The following is an 18312-nucleotide window of genomic DNA, read 5'->3' as shown; positions in this document are numbered from 1 at the left end:
AGGAAACATCACACAAAATAAAGAACTATTACATGCTCATGACATACATGTTGCAATAATGTACATTGAGCTTTCTTGACATAATCATCCACAAGTGATGCTTCTGCTTGGTGTAAGACTAATGCAGCGAGATGTATATTATTAGGAAAAAAAAAAAAAAAAGGAACAGAAAAAATTTGCAAAAAGACCAACAGAAGCTACCACTGTAGCTTTAGGCAGCTACAGTGAGAACAAGCATTCCTTGTGCTAAATGTCACTATGGAGAAGCAGAACCAAAAGCAAGGACACGGTAAAGCACCTAAGCCTATGTAACTCTACATTTTCACTGATCTATGTGTTCTAATGAATTTTGAATATTTTTGGTCTATCCAGTATGCAAGTGTGCATATTCAATTGCATTATCTTACACAGAAAATATGAAGACAAGTCAGAATTCAACTACTGAACAAATAATTCTGTTTGAGACAGCCCCCTTGAATTGTGCATCAAAAGTAAGTTATTGCATCTATAGGTCAAGTACAGCTCATAATATTTTTACAGTTGAAGTTCTTCAGAAACCTGTAATATTTTACAAGACGAAGAGATCAGAGTATGTACTGTATGGTTCTGGCTTAAAGCTAAGCTAATGTAAGTTGAAACTTCCCTTTTACCCATGTTTGGCTCTGTGTAATGGCTTTTTTGACTACATAAAAATCCTCAGTATCCTACGGGGCATCATTTAAAAAAAAATTGCATTGCTTGTAGAAATAAAGTAATGGGATGAGTTTAGGACTAAAAGCCACCTTGAGGGTAAACATGTTGCATTTCTGTTCTTTTTTGGTTTAAGCAGTGAAATAGAACAGGACCTGCATACAAAGGGAAAAGGTTATTGGTATCTATCGTTCAGCTGTGCTAACTGAAAAAAGCGAAAAAGTCTTACGGCAGCGTGTAAAATGCCTCTTTCTTGCTAGAAGGGAAGCAGAAAGAGGAAAGTCCTTCTTGTCTTTTAACTACCTGAGGAAGTACTTCAGGAGGAACTGCGTGTTCCATGCAGCTAACCTGACCTTTTCAAACGCATGTTAGCTGTACAGCAGGGCCATAACAGAATCTGTGTAATGGCATTTATACGGAAAATGCATGAAACATGAGCTGAAAATGGATTTTACTTACTGAGACTGGAATTCATGCCCCTCATATGCTCTTTGTCAGCTGGAGGGGAAGCTCACACTTGGGAACATTTTTAGATGTCCATGCGAAGATGTGAAGGGGGGTCCCAGCAGGTGAGGTTGAATTCGGTTCAGCATTTACTTCAGGCACACATTTAAGGAGCTGATAGACAAGCCAACTTCAGGCAGAAGCGCGTCGCAATTGCTCTTTGGAAAATGGCAGCCGTCTGCTGCTACCAATCAGTGGTGAATCGATTTGGAGGTATCGAACCCATTTTGGGTGTTGGAAGTTGGGCCACTGCTAAAATGGTGCTGAACTATAAATTCTAAGCTAGAAACTATACAACTTCTAAATATTTGCATGTTAATTCTTGTCTAAGTCAAGAATTGTCTCTCTGTATGAACAAAAATGTTTTAAGGGAATTTTAAGTAAGTGCAATCTATCACAGTTTTGTTCTCTGTTCCTTTCCTCATAATTTCTAAAGCTTCATTTGTCCACATGACTATTACTGAGCATTAACCTGATGCTTTCATAGGAATAGCTCATATAATTTCCAGATCTCTTTCCCAGGCTAATTTGGGTTCATGGCTCATGAATGTAATGTTATTGCTGCTTCTTTTTTCCTTTTATGTATTACTGCACTTGTTTAATCTTCCTTTTCTCTCTCCCCGGCTAACACAAGTCTTTATTCTTCATTTTGTGAATCATGTGTTTATCACGAAGAGTAGTAGTATTTGCTGTATAAAACCATATAAATAACAAATGCAGCAGGTAACAAAAAACAAAGAGCAATTCAGAGACTTGAACGTATTTGGTCAAGTTTTGGTTTTCTTATCAAACAATCGAATGTTAGATACGGTTGGCACTGTGGTCCAACATGGTCAAGTTTTGTTTGCCTGAGGGTTCCAGTTTATTTCAGAGAAAGAAGAGTGTACTGACAACTCCTGGAAGAGCTCAAAGGGGGAGGTGAGAAAAAGCAGGCGGCCTGATCTCAGGGTGCGTGAAAATAATATGGAAGCGATGACGTATTTGAAGTACTAAAGGTCTCTGATGATGGGCTTTGCAGACGAAAGTCAATGCTTTGCCCCGACGTGGGAAGCTCTGGATCGGGAGCGGACTGGCTTTGTCCCCACGGAGAACTCGGGGTTAGTTTTTCCAAGTGGAAGGCCTTGTTCCTGCTGAGCATTGTGTCCTCTGAAAGCAGGACCAACCGAGGAGCAGCGAGGCACTTCGACAGCAGCACAGCATCAAGGAGCACACACCACACGGCTGTCCCCGGGTAACTCCAGAGATACGGGGAGATCTTGAACACAAACTCCTGAGTGTGAGAAGCACCTAATTTTGTGTGCGCAGAACTTCAAGCCCTCTTGGAGGCTCAGTGTAGAGAGCGCTACAGGACATCGCTCTCGATGGAAAAAAAGAAAAATTGTGGAAGTAGGAGTTTCTTTCTTAAGTGTTGGTTTGTAACAATAATTAAATTCTCCTGACGGTTGTTTTTACTGGTAAAACGTTTTAATCCTGCAACAGCTACCGATGCGAGCCGCCAGCCCGCGCCGTGCGCTGCGGAGAGGAGGCCGGGGTTCGGGCTCCAGCCCCGGAGGGAAGGCGCCGGCCCTTCCCGCCTCCCCCGCTGTCACCACACGGGCCCGCCGCCACCGGCACGGGGCGACCCTCGGTGTCTGTCCCCGGCTCCGGGCCGGCGGGAGGCATCGCTCTCCACAGCCGCCACAGCCACAAGCTCCTCCCGCCTCGCCCTCCCCGGTGCTCCGCCCGCAGCGGCAGGGCGGGGGGAGCGGTGGAAGGGACAGCGAGCCCCCCCTTTCCTCGGCCCATCCCGTCCCGCCTCAGCGGGCACCGGCCCGTCCCGCCTCAGCGGCCGCGTCCCCGCCGCCCCCCTCCGCCTCCCGCCCTCGGCTGCGCGCGCACCGCGGCTGCCCCTCTCCCGCCTCCCGCCTCCCTCCCGGCCTCCCCCCCCGGCCCCCCCAGCTCTCGCGTTGGCTGTCGGGATCGTTGGCCGCTTTGGTTAATGTCCGCCATGTTTGCCATGGCGCAGGGAGCGGATCGAGCGAGCCCGGCGCGGATCTAGGGCTGCGGGGCGTGCGCTGTGAGCTACGGGCGGCCCCGCGGAGAGCTGTTCCGGGGCGGCGGGACCCTCCATGGTGGTGCGGGCCGGGTGCGGGAGCGGCTGGGAGGCGGCGGCGAGGCCGCACTGAAGGCCCCCCCCGCCCGCCCGGCCCCGGGGTGTTATTGTGAGGGGGAGACAATGAGCAAACTCTCCTTCCGAGCCCGGGCGCTAGACGCCGCCAAACCGCTGCCCATCTACCGCGGCAAGGACATGCCCGACCTCAACGACTGCGTCTCCATCAACCGGGCTGTGCCGCAGATGCCCACGGGGATGGAGAAAGAGGAGGAATCGGTAAGGGAGCCGCGCAGGGGGGGCACCATTGTTTATCAGACACCCCCCTCCCCTCACGGGAAATAGGCCATTGGCATTCACCAAGCGCACTACGCACGCTCCCCACCGCAGCGCTGCACGGTTCTTATGGGGCCCTGCGCAAAGAGCGCAGCGTAAACTGCTGTCCGACGCCGTAAGCGGGCCCTGCTCCGCCATCTTCTTTGCGTCCCGACTCGCGAGTGTTTTGATTAGTGGCGGGGGGGGTGGTGGGAGGCCTTTACGCTAGCGTAAGAAGGAGGGAAGGCGCAGGATGCATCTCTGAATGAGCGAGCGAGCGCTGCGGCCGCAGTTGGCGTTAGCGCGCCGCCGCTTCCCTTGTGCGCGGGCAGCGGGAGCGGAGCGGCCCGGAGCGCCCGCCCGGCCCCAGCGGCCTGGCGGCGGCCCCGCGCAGCGGGCAGCGGGAACGGGCCGCCCTGCTTCTCGCCTCCCGTTGTGCTAGAGTGCCCCGGCCGCGCTTTGCCGGGCGCGTCGTGGCTCTGGGGCTGTCCGTAATGACAAGCGGCGTTTCGCCTTGGCTGTCCCCGCGGAAGGCGGAGGAGCGCGGCGGGCTGCGTCCCCGTGTGCGCTCGCAGGGCTGGCGGGGCACAGCGAGCAGGTTGTAGGGCTCCTTCCCGGCTGCAGATGCTGTGGGAGAAATTCTCGGTAGTTGTGGCGAGCGCGCGTCCCGCTCGGACTTTTTCAAGAGATGTTTTGCTCTTGCAGGGATGCGCTTCAAATGTCAGATGCATCAGCTGGACGCTTTGCACGGAGTGTTCGGCATTTGAGCGTTTACATGAGTTCTGAATAAACCAGCAAGTGTTAAAAAATAGATATGTGATGCTTGTTGTTCTTGTAGTGTTATGCGGGAGGGGGGGAAAAAAAAAAAGCTTTTTTCCACTTCTTAAGTTTTGGGGGTTTTTGACGAGCGGTAGGACAGCACCGCTTTGAAGATGCTTGCCCGCAGTTCTGGTGTCATTTGAACAAATTGATTTGTCTTACTGATCTTTAACCATCGACTTTGATGCTTCTTGGAGTTGTATAAGGCTCAGATACAGGCTGTCGCCTAATGTGTCTGTACTTGTATGTAGAGGCGATAGTAAATGCACCCTCAAGAATTTCTTCAATGAATCCGTGTCCCCGCCTCAGCCAAACCTCTATGCGTGTGGATTGGCTTTTCGGAGGTTACAGCTGTCAAAGGAGGCTCCATGCCTTTCTGATTGGTTTTTCTCACTTGACTGTTGATATTAAAAGGAATTCTCTGTCTCACCGTTGTGGTGTTTTTCTTTTCTCCTTTTTTTTTCTTTTTTCTATTTCCCCTATTGTTTTACAATGTGCAATACAAAACTTGTAGTACTTCCCAAAGAGGAATTTTCCACTCGAATCTGGGAGCGTATTTAGAAGGGACAACAGCATGCCACTAACGAAGCAATCTTGGGAGACTAATTTGGTTTTCTCACACTTTAAAGTCTACCTTGCAGTGCTGTGTTTGCTTTTAATGTTTATAAAATATGGGTTGTTTTTCAAAATGATTGTGTTTTGACAAATCATGTTTTAAATAAACTTGTTAATGGAGAATTGTTGTAAGAGCTCCAGCAAGCAAGCTTGTGGATTGCTTAAATAATTGTGAAGATAAGATTTATACTTCAATAAAACCGCTTTAGTGTTATACTGAAGTGTTGCTTTTCTGTAAGAATGAGGTGTATTTTCTCTGCACTGAAATGTGGCTGTATTTGATGTATTGCATAATAGTCTTAAAACGAAACGGTCATTGAAGCAATATATAAGCATAGTGCTAGATACACCAGCCCGACAAGATTACAAACTATCCAATTAATAGCTTGTTTAGATTATTGCCCTGTAGTGGCAGTTTCATTCATGGGGTAGTCCTTTTCCCAGCGTTGCGCAAATAATTCTTTAATGAAAATTTTGGCGGTAGTGATATGTAAAGCCCTTCTAGGAGAGGCTGTTGTGGATGACAGTAGTTAAATATTTGAGAAATATTTAAACGGCTTTTATTCGTAGCAAATATGGTGATCGACTTGATGTATTTTGAAAGGGACTTCTGGGGGGAGAGGGAGGTCCATATATTAATTTCTGACATCTCAATTACTTGAGTGTCTCAAGGCGGTTTTTTAGCCCAGACTTTTGCCAGGGGCGGGTCTTGTGGAAGGTGTTTGAACCGTCAGGGTGCTGAGGATTTACGTTCGCTGCACAGAGACACAAAGCTCATGTTACTCTGGCCGCAGTAGGCTGCTTTCCTTGCTGTGCCGCCCTGTGTGAAGCCTTGGAGAAATCAGAGAGGTCTTGTAGTACAGTGTGTCATGGGGTCAGATACCATCTTCCAAGGCTGACTTTCACTGAAAATAACGATGTATTTACAGTTTTGCAAGACTTAAAATGGTTGATTGACTGCCTGCCTGACGGGTTCTTTACAGCCTGCTCTTGCTAATACAGGCATATGATGTGCTTTGTTCATGATTGATATTTTGTGGATACAAAAATCAGATTTTGGTCAATTTTTTTTTATGTGGGGTGGTTTTTTCTGTTTTTTGTTTTGTTTGTTTGGTTTTTTTTTAAATTAGTACTCTTGTTTGGAGCATAGAAAGGCTTAAAGGTGGGTGGAGGAGGCTTAATGATTGTCAGTCACTTCTTCTACTATTACTGAAGTTATTTGGGCTGTGTAATAAAATGTCCCTGCTGTCACTGTAGTCCCAGACCCAGGCAACAATACACGCTGCCAGTCATCCCCCTACAAACAGGCATTCTGCCCAGTTTGTCAGTATGAGCATCTTTCTTTGACTTTTCTTTTGATCTTGATGAATATTCTGGAACTATTTCTGTTGAAGTATCTTAGAGATTTATATCCCACTTGCAGCATTTTACAAATCAGCAGCTCATTTTTCTCACTTCGGGTTTCCAGCTGTGAAAGAATTAGGCTTCTGGTCTGTAGCATGTTTATGTTAGCAAGTGTTTATAATTTACCCTAAATTAAACCTGAGGAAGAAAATTGCGTGGGTTTGTTTTTTGGTTTTAAACTCATGTGAGAGAGATTACTATTAAGCAAAAACAGGAAGATGTCCTTTGTGAGCCTCAGAAACTGAGCAGGAACATTTTGTATTGTTTTTTTCTGATGAGTAAGAGTTGTATTTCATAATGGTAATCAATTGTTTTGGCTAGAAGGGGGAAAAGTTGCAGAATAGATAAGCCCTGGTTTTGTTTCTTATCACATAACTGTGTTTTTTATTTGAATACATATTACTGGAGATTGCTGAGTTGCACATCGTGGGGGGAAAAAATCATGCTTAATAAAGAGGCATGCTGAGGCTGAAGGCTTTCAGAAGTAAATTTGCTTGAGTTGTTAGGAAGCTAAAAGCACGATGGTAATTGATGATTCCTAGATTGTCTGGTCAAAGCTCTCTGAACATTCATCTTAAAATTCCTGTTTGAACATACATTCATTTACAGCTAAGTTTGACATCACGTGACAAGGCTAAGGTTGTAAAGGGAAAAGTGCATGAATAGCAAGTTAAGGACGTAGTTTAACATGATTAAAATGCTGACAGAGTATGAGTGAGAAGTGACTTTCATTCTCAGTCCTTGAGTGATCACCTCGGCATGATCTATCACTGTTAAATGTAAGGTTCAATTTTGAATATTTTGACAGGCTGGAAGTAGTTAACTTGAAATTTTTTCTTGCTTTCTCTTCTGTTCATACTTTCTCCGTCCTTAGCTCATTCAGCTTCTGTTGTAACACTGGAAACTTGGAAGTGTTCAGTGTCTGGCTTTCAAGGCATCCTGGAGCTAGTGATGCTTCTGAAGCAGCATATTAATTCTGCGTTTAAAGCAGGAAGCATTAACTTTGTGCAAGTCGTAATTTTTCGTTTGGATATTTTTGCTGATATGGTGTAACATAATATTTTTGCTGATACAATCAACTGGAGGAGTTCAATCAGGAGGTCTTTGAGATACATACATACACACAGAGGGGTATCATTAATTTCATGGCAATGCTTACTTGCCTTTTTTTAAAGTTTGTTATGACCTAGTCTTCCATGCACATATTCTTAGGGCTAAACATATATTTTTTTGTGATTTCTGTTTATAAGATAAAATAATAGTCACTTAGTCTTTTTTGGAGAGGCTTCATCCTACGTGTGTGAGCATAAACACATTGGTGTTGGTTGGGGGCTTCAGGGGTGCTCCGCTTATGCCCTTTTTGTCTATTGTTGAAACAGTACATGTTTTACAGATTATGCATTTTGCATTGATTTACAGTATTTTTTTATATGGAAATTAATGGAGTTACTCACTTCTTACAACTAATTGTCAACATAGAGGCAAGTAGTCTTGTTTGATACCTGTCAGATGCACTGGAGTTGTGCTGAGTGCCTCCATGCTACCAGCTTGCTTTCTGCAATGAAATCAGTGTTTGGAGTTCAGTTCTTGAGTCTCCCCTCTCCACTCCAGCCACACTTCTACATCTTTGTTGGGAAGCATAAGTCTTTTAAAGCTGATTTTTGTATATGGAAATTTTACAGATAGTTGCTTTCATAGCATGAATAGATTTTTTTTTTTAATCTTAACTTAGCAATAGGCATTTATACTAAATTATAATTGTTAACCAATAGGTGCCTTAAAATAGCTTAAATTTTACGATGACAGTATTTTCTTTTAGAGAGAGATGAAGTTCTCTTGTTAGTTGTGCTGTCAACATCCGTGACTTCTAGGAAGGTGCAGTGAATAAAGAAATGTGGTGAAGTATTACAGAAAGGGTGAGGTTGGAGGGGACTCTGGAGGTCATCTTGGGCAACCCCCTGCTCAAGCAGGATCACCTGGAGCCTATTGCCCAGAACCATGTCCAAATGGCTTTTGAATATCTCCAAGGTGGGAGGTATCCCATGTATGAGGACTTACTTAAACTGTTGATCAGACGTACTTACGTGTACTGTCTGATGCACTCAGGTGGAGGTTTAAAACCAGAAATGTACATAAATGACTCTGTGTGGCCAGAACCTATTTGAGCCTGAGATTTGTATGTCGGATGTGCATTCATAACCTGTGGTTGAACCCTCGAAGTTGCTTACAAATGAGGGGCTTTGCAGAACAAAGAAGCCAGGCCACCAGTGTGTAAAACAGAAGGTCAGCAGAGGATAACTGGCTCAAACCATGCAAATATTTTGTAAAACAAAAATCCCTCAAAAAGACTTTGTGAAAGGCTAAGTAAGAAACTCAAAAGATTGTACCTCTATGCAAAACTAAGTGAAATCAAGACAAGCAGACTTTCCTGAGGAAAGAAACACACTTTGTCTGATTAGAATCAGCTGGCTTACGGGTTGGAGAAAGGTAGCTCCTGGCAGAAGTTTGTTTCTCAGTTTGAGTTCAGCACCTGTATTTATTATTTTGGGGGTGTGTGAAGACTGCTGGGCTTACTGAGGTATGTTTGGTAGCGTGATGCTGTGTTGTAATCTTTATTCATGGAATTTTAAAGTTCAGTTCTGTTTGTAAGGCCTCTTCCACTGCCTTCAGGTCCTGTATTTTTCTCCCCCCACTTTGAGACCTGTAGCATCATGTTTCACAGAAGTGCACAATTCAACATTTCCCCACCATTAGTTCAGTTTTCAGCTGTGATCCTCTACTCTTCCCATGCTTTCACCTGTAAAATATTTTTGTGGCAAACAGAAACTTCCCCTCAGCCCGCCCCTGGTGCTTAATGTCCCATTTGGTAATGGTGTATCAGACTCCACACTAAGGTAGGTTGGATTGTGTTTAGCTTGATACTCCAGCGATGATGAAAATAAGCTGTAGGTGAATGTGGACCCCATCTAAATACTGGAGTAGCTGAGCACAGTTAGCTGGTGAGCTGTTAAACTGAGTAGCTTTAATTTGTTCTGGCTGTATTTATGTGAAGTTAAACAATGCAAAGATTTGCTTTTAAGCCTCGCACTCGGGCTCAGTTTATTAGGGCTTATCACATTAACACCAATCAACTAACCTGTAACAACTGCTTGTGAGTATAGGCTTAGCCTGTGACAAATGTCAAGCAATTTATCTTGGAGTGTGCTTTTAAGATACAGCTGAGCCTGAGTAACTGTGGCCTGCAGCTGGTGGTTTGGAAGAGCTGGTTTGCTCTTCCGAGTAGTGAGGCCCATCTGACTCAGTGGTGGGAGGTGAAAGGCCACCATGGGGAAGCTGAGCATCCTGTACTTCCACCAGAAGTAGCATTTGGGAATGGAGAAGCCTGAGATTACTCTGCTTTCCCTGTCATCCTGAGGTTAGATGGGTTCAGCCGTATCTTAAAACCACACTCTTAATTTAGATAAAGTTGCATTTTTTTGCTGCAGGCTAGAGTCGTATGCATGGGGTCAGTTAACACCAAATCTGTCCTAACTTGTTTGGGTGCCCGAGTCCCTAGTCGAGAACAATGGTATCTGCATGGACGTTAATTGGGAGTCACACCTCAATTCATTATGCAGGAACTTTCCCTTATGGGTAGGTTTCCTCAGCATGAGGTGTAATTTCATGAGGTAAGCTTAGGAGAACGCTTTGAAATCTGCCTCTCTGTGCTCTGTGGCTCAGCTCTGGAACGTCTCAAACGTAGGTAGCAATTTTTCCTTTTTCCATCAATTTAAGTAAACCTCAGAAAGAAATACCTTGGGCAGCTTCAGTTGTGCTTTGAATTACATGGTGCCAGATTTCATACTGCTCCTGCTTGGCAAAATTGAGCAGTAGTCAGCTTCATGTGATTTCTGTGTTGATTGAAATCAGTTGAGATGTCCCGTTTGAATAATTTAGATCAACAAACACTACACCTGCTTATATTAATACTGGTATTAATTATTGTTTTAATTATTTTTCATAAGAAAGATAATTTCGATTAGTGCCAGGCACTCAAAAGTTTTTGTAATTTGTTTTGCTAAGAATATTAATAAACTCCACCTTGTTTATACTTACTTGAGCATTAGCATATTTATCATTCTGACTGTTCAACTTTTAAAAAGATAAATGACACATTTAATATTTACATAAACAAAATTACCATTAATACTTAGGCGTCCCAAAAAACATTGGTGGTGAAGATTAATTGTGGAACTGAAATTTTTGTAACAAGCAGAGAACTGATTTACTGCGTATGAAAAAGAGTAAGAAGTAGAGAAAATTATTGATATTACTTGTAGTTTCATAAAATTTAGACTCATAATTTCATATCTAGTGTTGACTGAGTTAAAGAAATGAAGTGTTTTGGAATATAGTAATTTAAAATTTAGATTTAATTCATTTTTCAAATTTCTACTTGTTAATATATAATAATCACTGTACAGTGTGATCGAAGGTGTTGGGTTAAAATACTGTCCCTGTTCATAACAGAAGTTCTCTACATAATAAAGGAGCAGAAGTTTGCAGAAAAAACGAGTTCTTATTTTTTGTAACTTACTTTGGTGCAATTTTAGTTGTGATTAATATGTTTATACCAATAAAATGCCTAATCCTTTAAGGTAAAAGGAGAGATTACTACACCTGATTCTCATTGTTGTTTTTCTTTTTTTTAAATACCTCATTTCTTCAGAAATAAGCCAACAAGGAAATGCTTGGAGTAAGAGTTTCAGACGTTGTTAGGTACAAATATGCCTTTGGTCTGTTGTTATTCTAAAGGCACACTTTGGAGTGGGAAGAGTAGGTGATACCAGGGTTGTATCCTCTTAAGTAAGTTATTTGGCAGAGAGCAACGCTGTTCCCCACTGGTAGATGTGTGAGGACAGAACTGGGTTGCTTTTGTCTAACAGAGTTATTTCTTTGGTCTCTGAAGTTTGGTGGACTCAACACCTCAACAATATGTCTACTTCAGTACCATTTTTCTCTGTAGGGTATTTTCACATGTCATCTTCAAGTACAAGAAGTCAGGGCTTACCCAGCCTGCCTTGTGATGCTGTTCTCCAGTTTGTTAGATGTCATTTTTCCATCAGTTTTGCGTATCAGTAAACTACTATCTCATAATGTCCCCTCTGACATACAAAGTAGTTGATGTATGTATCAGTTCTTAGCCAGCATATTTATAAATGCTTCATCTCCCCTTTTCCCTAGCTGTCTTTGTGTTGTTTCCATTTTAATATACAATTTGGTTTCCTTAGTTTTCTGCCTGCTTTTTAATGGCTGGAACTCACACTGTGTATCTGTTTGACCAGATTGAGATGCATAACAACTATTTCTACTTTGAAGCATCCTGGTAATGTCTGATTCCCCTGTGCTAAACCTCGATATAAACAGAAAGACTGTATGTCTAGCAGTGGTATCCAGTGGCTAGATAACTAGGATAGACACTTATTACAGAATGTTAAAAAAATAATAATAAATATGTTTCTTGAGTTAAAGTGGAATTTTGTAGTTCATTTTTAATAATTTTGATTCCTACCAATTCCTCCATGTGTCCTTGTCTTTTAATAGCTTTTTTAAACTGTCTTCTCAGTTGTCTTAACTTTAGAACCAATCTCTGATATCTCTTTTTTATTATAATATGAATGATTTCTGTTTGGTTCATCAGATCTTCAGTATTCCAGATTTCATCACTTTACAAATGCCCTGGTATTGGTGTGTGTACCTCAGTTAAATAAAAATCCCTAAGAGGAACTTTGGATCTTAACTCCTGGAAAGAAAATGATACACACACGTTGGAAGGTTAAATAGGTCGTGCAGTAAGAGAGGGAGAGGTACTGTAAGCAACTTGTTCTTGAATGTAGAAGTTATACCTGAAACTTCCCAGGAAATTGCATTGCTGATGAAGAAATTAATAGGCTCACTTGGTGCCTAAACTCTTGGTAAGGTAACTTCAGTGCTAAGGCAGTAAGTTCTGCTTTGACCACAGAAACTTACTTTTAATGCCTGTTTTATCATTTAAGCAGCCATATGTGTTCACACCTCTTCGACTGTTGTAACCAGCCTTTAGGCTTCTGATAGGCACCAACAAAATGAAACCCCACTTAACTGGTGTGGTGTGAGTGAGAACTGATGTTCTGAAAGACCAGGTCTTTAATATAAAGGTAACGCAGTTTCTTTGCTAACAGAGTGGGCCCCTCACCCTAAAAAGGCCATTGAATGACTCGAGCGTGGCCAGAGAAGGGCAACGGAGCTGGGGCAGGGTCTGGAGCACAGGTCTGCTGGGGAGCGGCTGGGGGAACTGGGGGGGTTCAGTCTGGAGAAGAGGAGGCTGAGGGGAGACCTCCTGGCCCTCTGCAACTCCCTGCCAGGAGGGGGCAGAGAGGGGGGATGAGTCTCTGGAGCCAAGGCCCCAGCGCCAGGCCCCGAGGGAATGGCCTCAAGCTGCCCAGGGCAGGGTCAGGCTGGCTCTGAGGAAGGATTTCTGTGCAGAAGGGGCTGTTGGGCCTTGGAATGGGCTGCCCAGGGCAGGGGGGAGTCCCCGGGATCCCTGGAGGGGTTGAAGAGTCGGGCTGAGCCAGCGCTGAGGGATCTGGGGGAGTTGGGAACGGTCAGGGGGAGGGTCATGGCTGGGCTGGAGGAGCTTCAGGGGCTTTTCCAACCCAGATGATTCTGTGAAATAGCACAGAGCAAGTAGCTTCAAGACGCTTTAGCCACATTGGGCTCTTGAGTAGCTTCAAGTGAGGTTTCTGTGCTGGGACCAGCAGCAGCATGTGTTGTTGTGAAGATGCTGTGTAGTACAAATCTCTAATTGTGGGATGGAGTGAGGCAGCAGCTGCTCCTGCGCTGCCTTTCCCAGCTCCCTGTGGCCTCCCAGCAGGGAGGCAGAGCCCATGGGGAGCTGTTACAGCTTCTGTTGGAGAATTTCCACAGCCTGCCTTCCTGGTGATTCCTCCTCCCTTCTTCTGCAAGGAGCATGGTTGTGTCACTCGTGATCACAGGAAGGTTTTGATGTGTGGAGCCAGGAATCAGAGTTCAGATTCTGTGTATAACATCATATTTACTAAAGGGGAAAACTGATTGTTGTGGAATCTCAACATTTTAAAATACATTGTGGGGTTAATTAAATGGAAAAAAAGGAGAGACTGTGTATATATGTAGGTGTATACCTTTCCATCCCAGTTTGTCTGACTTGGGACTATCGATTTATACTAATTGAAGCAGACTGTAAGGAAAATAAAAAGGAATTCGTTGGATGCCGTTTGTTAAAAATCTCTTGTGTGTAAGGTTACATTTGTTAGGTGGTGAATGATACACGTGTATCTCAAGGAGCTAGAGGAAGACTGCTTTCTGTGTCTTCTGACTAGACCTTAGAGTATTTGTAACAATTTAAAGATCATGCAGACACATCTTGGGGAGAAAAACGTCCCGACATCTCATAAAGTACCATATTCAGCCTTTCCAAAATGAATTTTTAATAAATCAATTTAATTCGTTGTAACAACAATAATTCTACTTTTAATAATTCATTTCTACTCACGTTTTGGCAGACTGAAAACTTGTATAATTAAATGTAGCTTTAAAACATAGTGCTCTAGTTTGTGGGTTTTTGACATTTCATAAACAGTGACAGCTGTGTCAATGATACGTTCATAAATAGCGAACAATCGTTATTTATAGGAATGAGAGATTGCTCATGTTCTCATACATTGCTGCTGTCCCACTCAGTAGGGTAATATTTGGGATGTCTCACAGTTGTTTCATGTCCATTATTACATAGGATGATTGAAATTGTATCACTTGTTTTTTTCTGCTTTAAACTAATTTATAGATGATTTTTTTTTTTTTTTTTTGTGCTGCAAGGTTAGCTAAAGAAACACAAAAATTAGTTTCTGGTCATCCCACTTCTCCTGTACCTCCATCAGTGTCTCCTGGGCTAACTTCCACTCTTAATTCCGAGCTTGCCTGTGGTTGCTTTATAGTGCTTAAATTGGCTTTACTCAGGCTGCCAGAGAGGAAATGAAGGAATTTTTTGGCATTTTTTTTGGTCCAAGCTGGATTTTTCTTCGTTTAGATACACAGCTCCTGTGTAGACGGACAGATCTAGACACAAAGTGTCATTTGAGGATGTTGGGCTCAGTTAGGTGTTGCTGGTGACCCTTCTGTTGTATTGTTTCAGCATTCTTGAGATAACATTCAGGTGCTTTGTCTGTAATCAGAGGATTTGTAGGTTAAGTATTCACAGAATGGCTTGTCTTTGGTTTTTAGATAGCACTAGCAGTGCTTTTTGAAATTACAATTAAGTGGAAAAGGGAAGAAAGCAACAGAAAAGTGTTTTTGATATTTATTTTTTTTTTCTGTTGACCTATTAGCTCACTCCTGAAATAACAGAATGACTTTGGAGTAGCTAAATAATAATCTTACCTATTCCAGGGACTTCTGTGAATGTTTAGGATGGAGTAGACAATTTGATTCACTTTGCCACTGCCTCCTTCACTGAGTCATCTGTAACAGCAGCCAAGCATTAGTACTTTTTTTTTTTTTTTTTGCCTGTAGTCATAATTTGGCAGTATGGAATGCAAGTGTGTGGCAAGTGGATCTTATGATTATTAAAAAAAAAAAAAGGGTGGGGGTATCACTGGAAAAAGGTGATACGGTCAAAAGTGAAACTGAGAAGTGGTTCCATTTGTAGGGAGGGCCTGACACTTTATCTTGTGCTGCTGCTTGTGGGTTTTCTTGAGCTTCCTTCCCCAGAGTGTCAGAAAGTGGAATCCCAGGAGTGTCACTCCTATAGAGCAGCTTTGATTTGAAGAATTCTTGTTTGCCCAGGTCTCTGCATTATTTCACAACTAATAGAACCTGTCAAGGGGACACCATGTAGCAAGAGGAAACAGATCTGATTACTGAATAGACTAAATCACCATTAGATCAGTAGAAAAAAAACTGTTATCAACTTTGCTAATTCACTGAAACGCTGTTCAAAATAAATGGAAGGTGAAGGAATGAGCTTCTCCTAAGATACTCATTGCTGTCTCAAGGGTGAAAATTACTGTGGTGCACAGACAGATTTTTCTCCTCTATATATGATTTATTATTTCAGTTAACTGTTTTCCATTCCTGGGCAGGGGGAGGGGAAAGAAAGGTCAGGTCTGTAGGTATCTTCTCTTTTTTCCTACACCCCATCCACCCGCCCGACCTTTTAGCTGCTTAGATCTGCTTTCAATTATGATAAAGTTAAGGCAAGAAGTCAATCATACTTCAGGTAATGGCCATAATTTTTATACTAAATTGTCGTGTCCCGGAATCTCTTTTAAAAACAACAACAACAAAAAGCTAACAATGGCTCAAGAAGAGGTTCATCCTGTTGGTGTTATGGAGAGAAATTAATCCTTCTTGACAGCAAATATCAAGCTCTTTCTGTCTGAGGAGGATAAACCTTCATTAGGTGGTGTGGGTATTTTTTTTTTTTTCTGGCAGTTGAGGATTGAAAGGGTTAACCACAGAGGAAGACAAAAGGTGGTGCTTGAGTTTACACTTTTGTCTTGTGTGTGTGCAGAGAGGGAGCAGATAGCACTGTGGCTTTAGAACTGGGAGAGGCTTTTGATCAAAGAAGCTTTTGAGCTTTGTGACACTCTTTCTGTAGATGTTAACAGGTGTTGCTGGCTGCAGTTAAGACTGTGCAAGATGAGTCAGCATATTTCAGATTAAAATTACACTTTGTTTCTGAATCTCCATGTTAAATATAAAAGTGTCGAGTCATTTGTATTTCCTAATTTGAATATAATGTTAAGCAAATAGGATCTCTAGGCTTTGGTATGTTTTCCTTGTTTTGTTTGCTTTAATTCTGTTCTTGATTGTAGGTACATTGGAAGTCTGACTCTAGGTTGGCCTAGAAATAGCTTCTTTTGAGTAGGTAAAGCTGTTAATAAATTCACTTTTCTCTTCCATATTCCCTTAATGGAGTGCTATGGAGTTAAAGCCATCCATGTTGTTAAGAGGGTTGATTGTAACAGCAAAGCCGTGGTATGTTTTGTTTCCCCTAAGTCTTGGTAACATCTGTCAAGATACTCCTTTCATTAAACTCTACAGTGTCGCAAATATCTGATGTAAATTGTGTCACCTGAAGCTCTGTTGTGAAAGGACTGGCAAAGAGGAAATTCTTTTCTTAGACAGTGTCACAGTAAACTGTAACATGTTTTATTACTTTCTACCTCACGGGGTAAATGTAGATATTGCTAAGTGGAGCAAAGTGGTGAAAGAACCTTTTAAGGAGTTGTAGTGTCACTTGTATGGTACAGTTTTAAGGAATGAAGAAGGAAACAGATACATTTAGTCCTAAAGATTCTTCTTCTAGGGTATCTGTATCCAGTTTGGGATTGCTGATTGCAGTTTCATAATTAAGACAGATCAGCTTTTCAGTGTGAAGATGGTATTCGTCCAGAGGCACCTCCAATCATGCTTACCCAAAAAACTAGCATGTTTGTTTAAAGTATGATGAACTCTGTTTCAGAGAGAGTACTTTGGGGGTTGCAACAGGGAACTCAAAGGATAATTTAGAAACCAAACTGGTCTGTAGGATCCAAGTGCTCTGTTCTGCAGGAGCGGAATAAAAGGGACTATATTGGTAAAAGTTCTAATGGGTAAAAATAATGTTTATTATTGATTGCTGTTTCCGTTAAAGCTTAACAAAATTAATCTTTAGGAGAATATTACCTGTTGACTTGTTACTATCATTGAACTTTTTTTTTTTTTTTTAGTGAAGAAACTCCCAGATAGAAAGTTTAGCAAGAAGATGAAACCTGTGGTAATTCAGGGGTGAAGGGACATAGCAGTGATGGTACCTTGCTCTGCTTTGGACTGTGAGCCTGGTTCTAAACGTGTGCAACCAAGCTAAGTATTTTCAGGTACCGGTGTCACAGGATTTTTTGGTTTTCCTCTCTGAGAAAAAATTAAAGCAAGGATTGCAGTGTCTCAGTGCAGGTTCAGAGGCATGAGTTCAAGTCTCGTTCTGGACTGAAGCTGGTAGTTGTTTTCTGTCAATCCTGTCATGGAGGGCTGTCAGGTCATTTGGATTTGGCTCTTCAAAGGTGGTGGAGTGAGAGGGGTAGGTGCCCCGTGCTCTTCCGTGCTGCTCCACACGGAGTGAGTGGGTTCATGCTGGCAGGACAGGCTGCTTACACCAAGGAAAAACATGCAGGATTATATAAAACCAGTGACTTGAGCAGTTTGCTATAAACTGTTGTCAGTACGGTTATTGTACAGTGAAGATACCTGCATGGCTGAAGTGCATCTAGAGAGATGAATCTTTCACTTGGAGAACAATTTTATTTTAATGTGTAAATATGCTAAAGCAGCAGTATTACATATACTAAACATTTAGATATTTCAAAGCCTGTTATGCTGTTAGCTGAAGAAATAGTCCAATCTAAACTGTATTTGTTTGAAATCTTAGTCGTACTAGTGAGAGAGGTTTGTATGTGCTTTTTAAGGAATTAGTGGGTAATAACTCTTTGACAGGTATTCCTTTTTATTCCCATGGCAGCATGTTCTGTTTGCTGTCATCGCTGTTTCCTCTAATGTTTGGTTATTTTGTATGAGAGCTTTTTATCTCCCCTACTTCAGAACAAAGTACAAGTTAAAATATGGTATGTGTCTTTCCAAACTGTAAGGAAAGGTGAAAAATAGACAAAAAGGTGTATTGGCATACCATTTACTAAATATATATTTTTCAGGTTTAATAAAGCCATTTGATTAGACCAACTTTCATACGAAACTCTTCAGAGTTTGTTTAAACAGAACTGTTTCAGAAGTTGAAATTTATATTTTCCTTAACTTCATGCTCAGCAGATCTTTATTTTTTTCTC

General features: G+C 42.3%; 1 protein-coding gene across 1 annotated transcript in view; it reads left to right on the top strand.

Moving 5' to 3' along the window:
• Positions 1 to 3156: 3156 nt before the first annotated feature.
• Positions 3157 to 18312, top strand: part of EPC2 (enhancer of polycomb homolog 2) — a 51226-nt gene continuing 36070 nt past the window's right edge. Inside the window, exon 1 of the mRNA XM_074911065.1 lies at positions 3157 to 3562. Coding sequence (XP_074767166.1) covers positions 3410 to 3562 — 153 coding nt within the window. The 5' untranslated portion in view covers positions 3157 to 3409. The remainder of the gene's footprint in view (positions 3563 to 18312) is intronic.

The sequence above is a fragment of the Athene noctua genome, chromosome 7, assembly GCF_965140245.1.
Source record: "Athene noctua chromosome 7, bAthNoc1.hap1.1, whole genome shotgun sequence".
NCBI lineage: Eukaryota > Metazoa > Chordata > Aves > Strigiformes > Strigidae > Athene > Athene noctua.
This window is presented reverse-complemented; position numbering and strand designations above follow the sequence as displayed.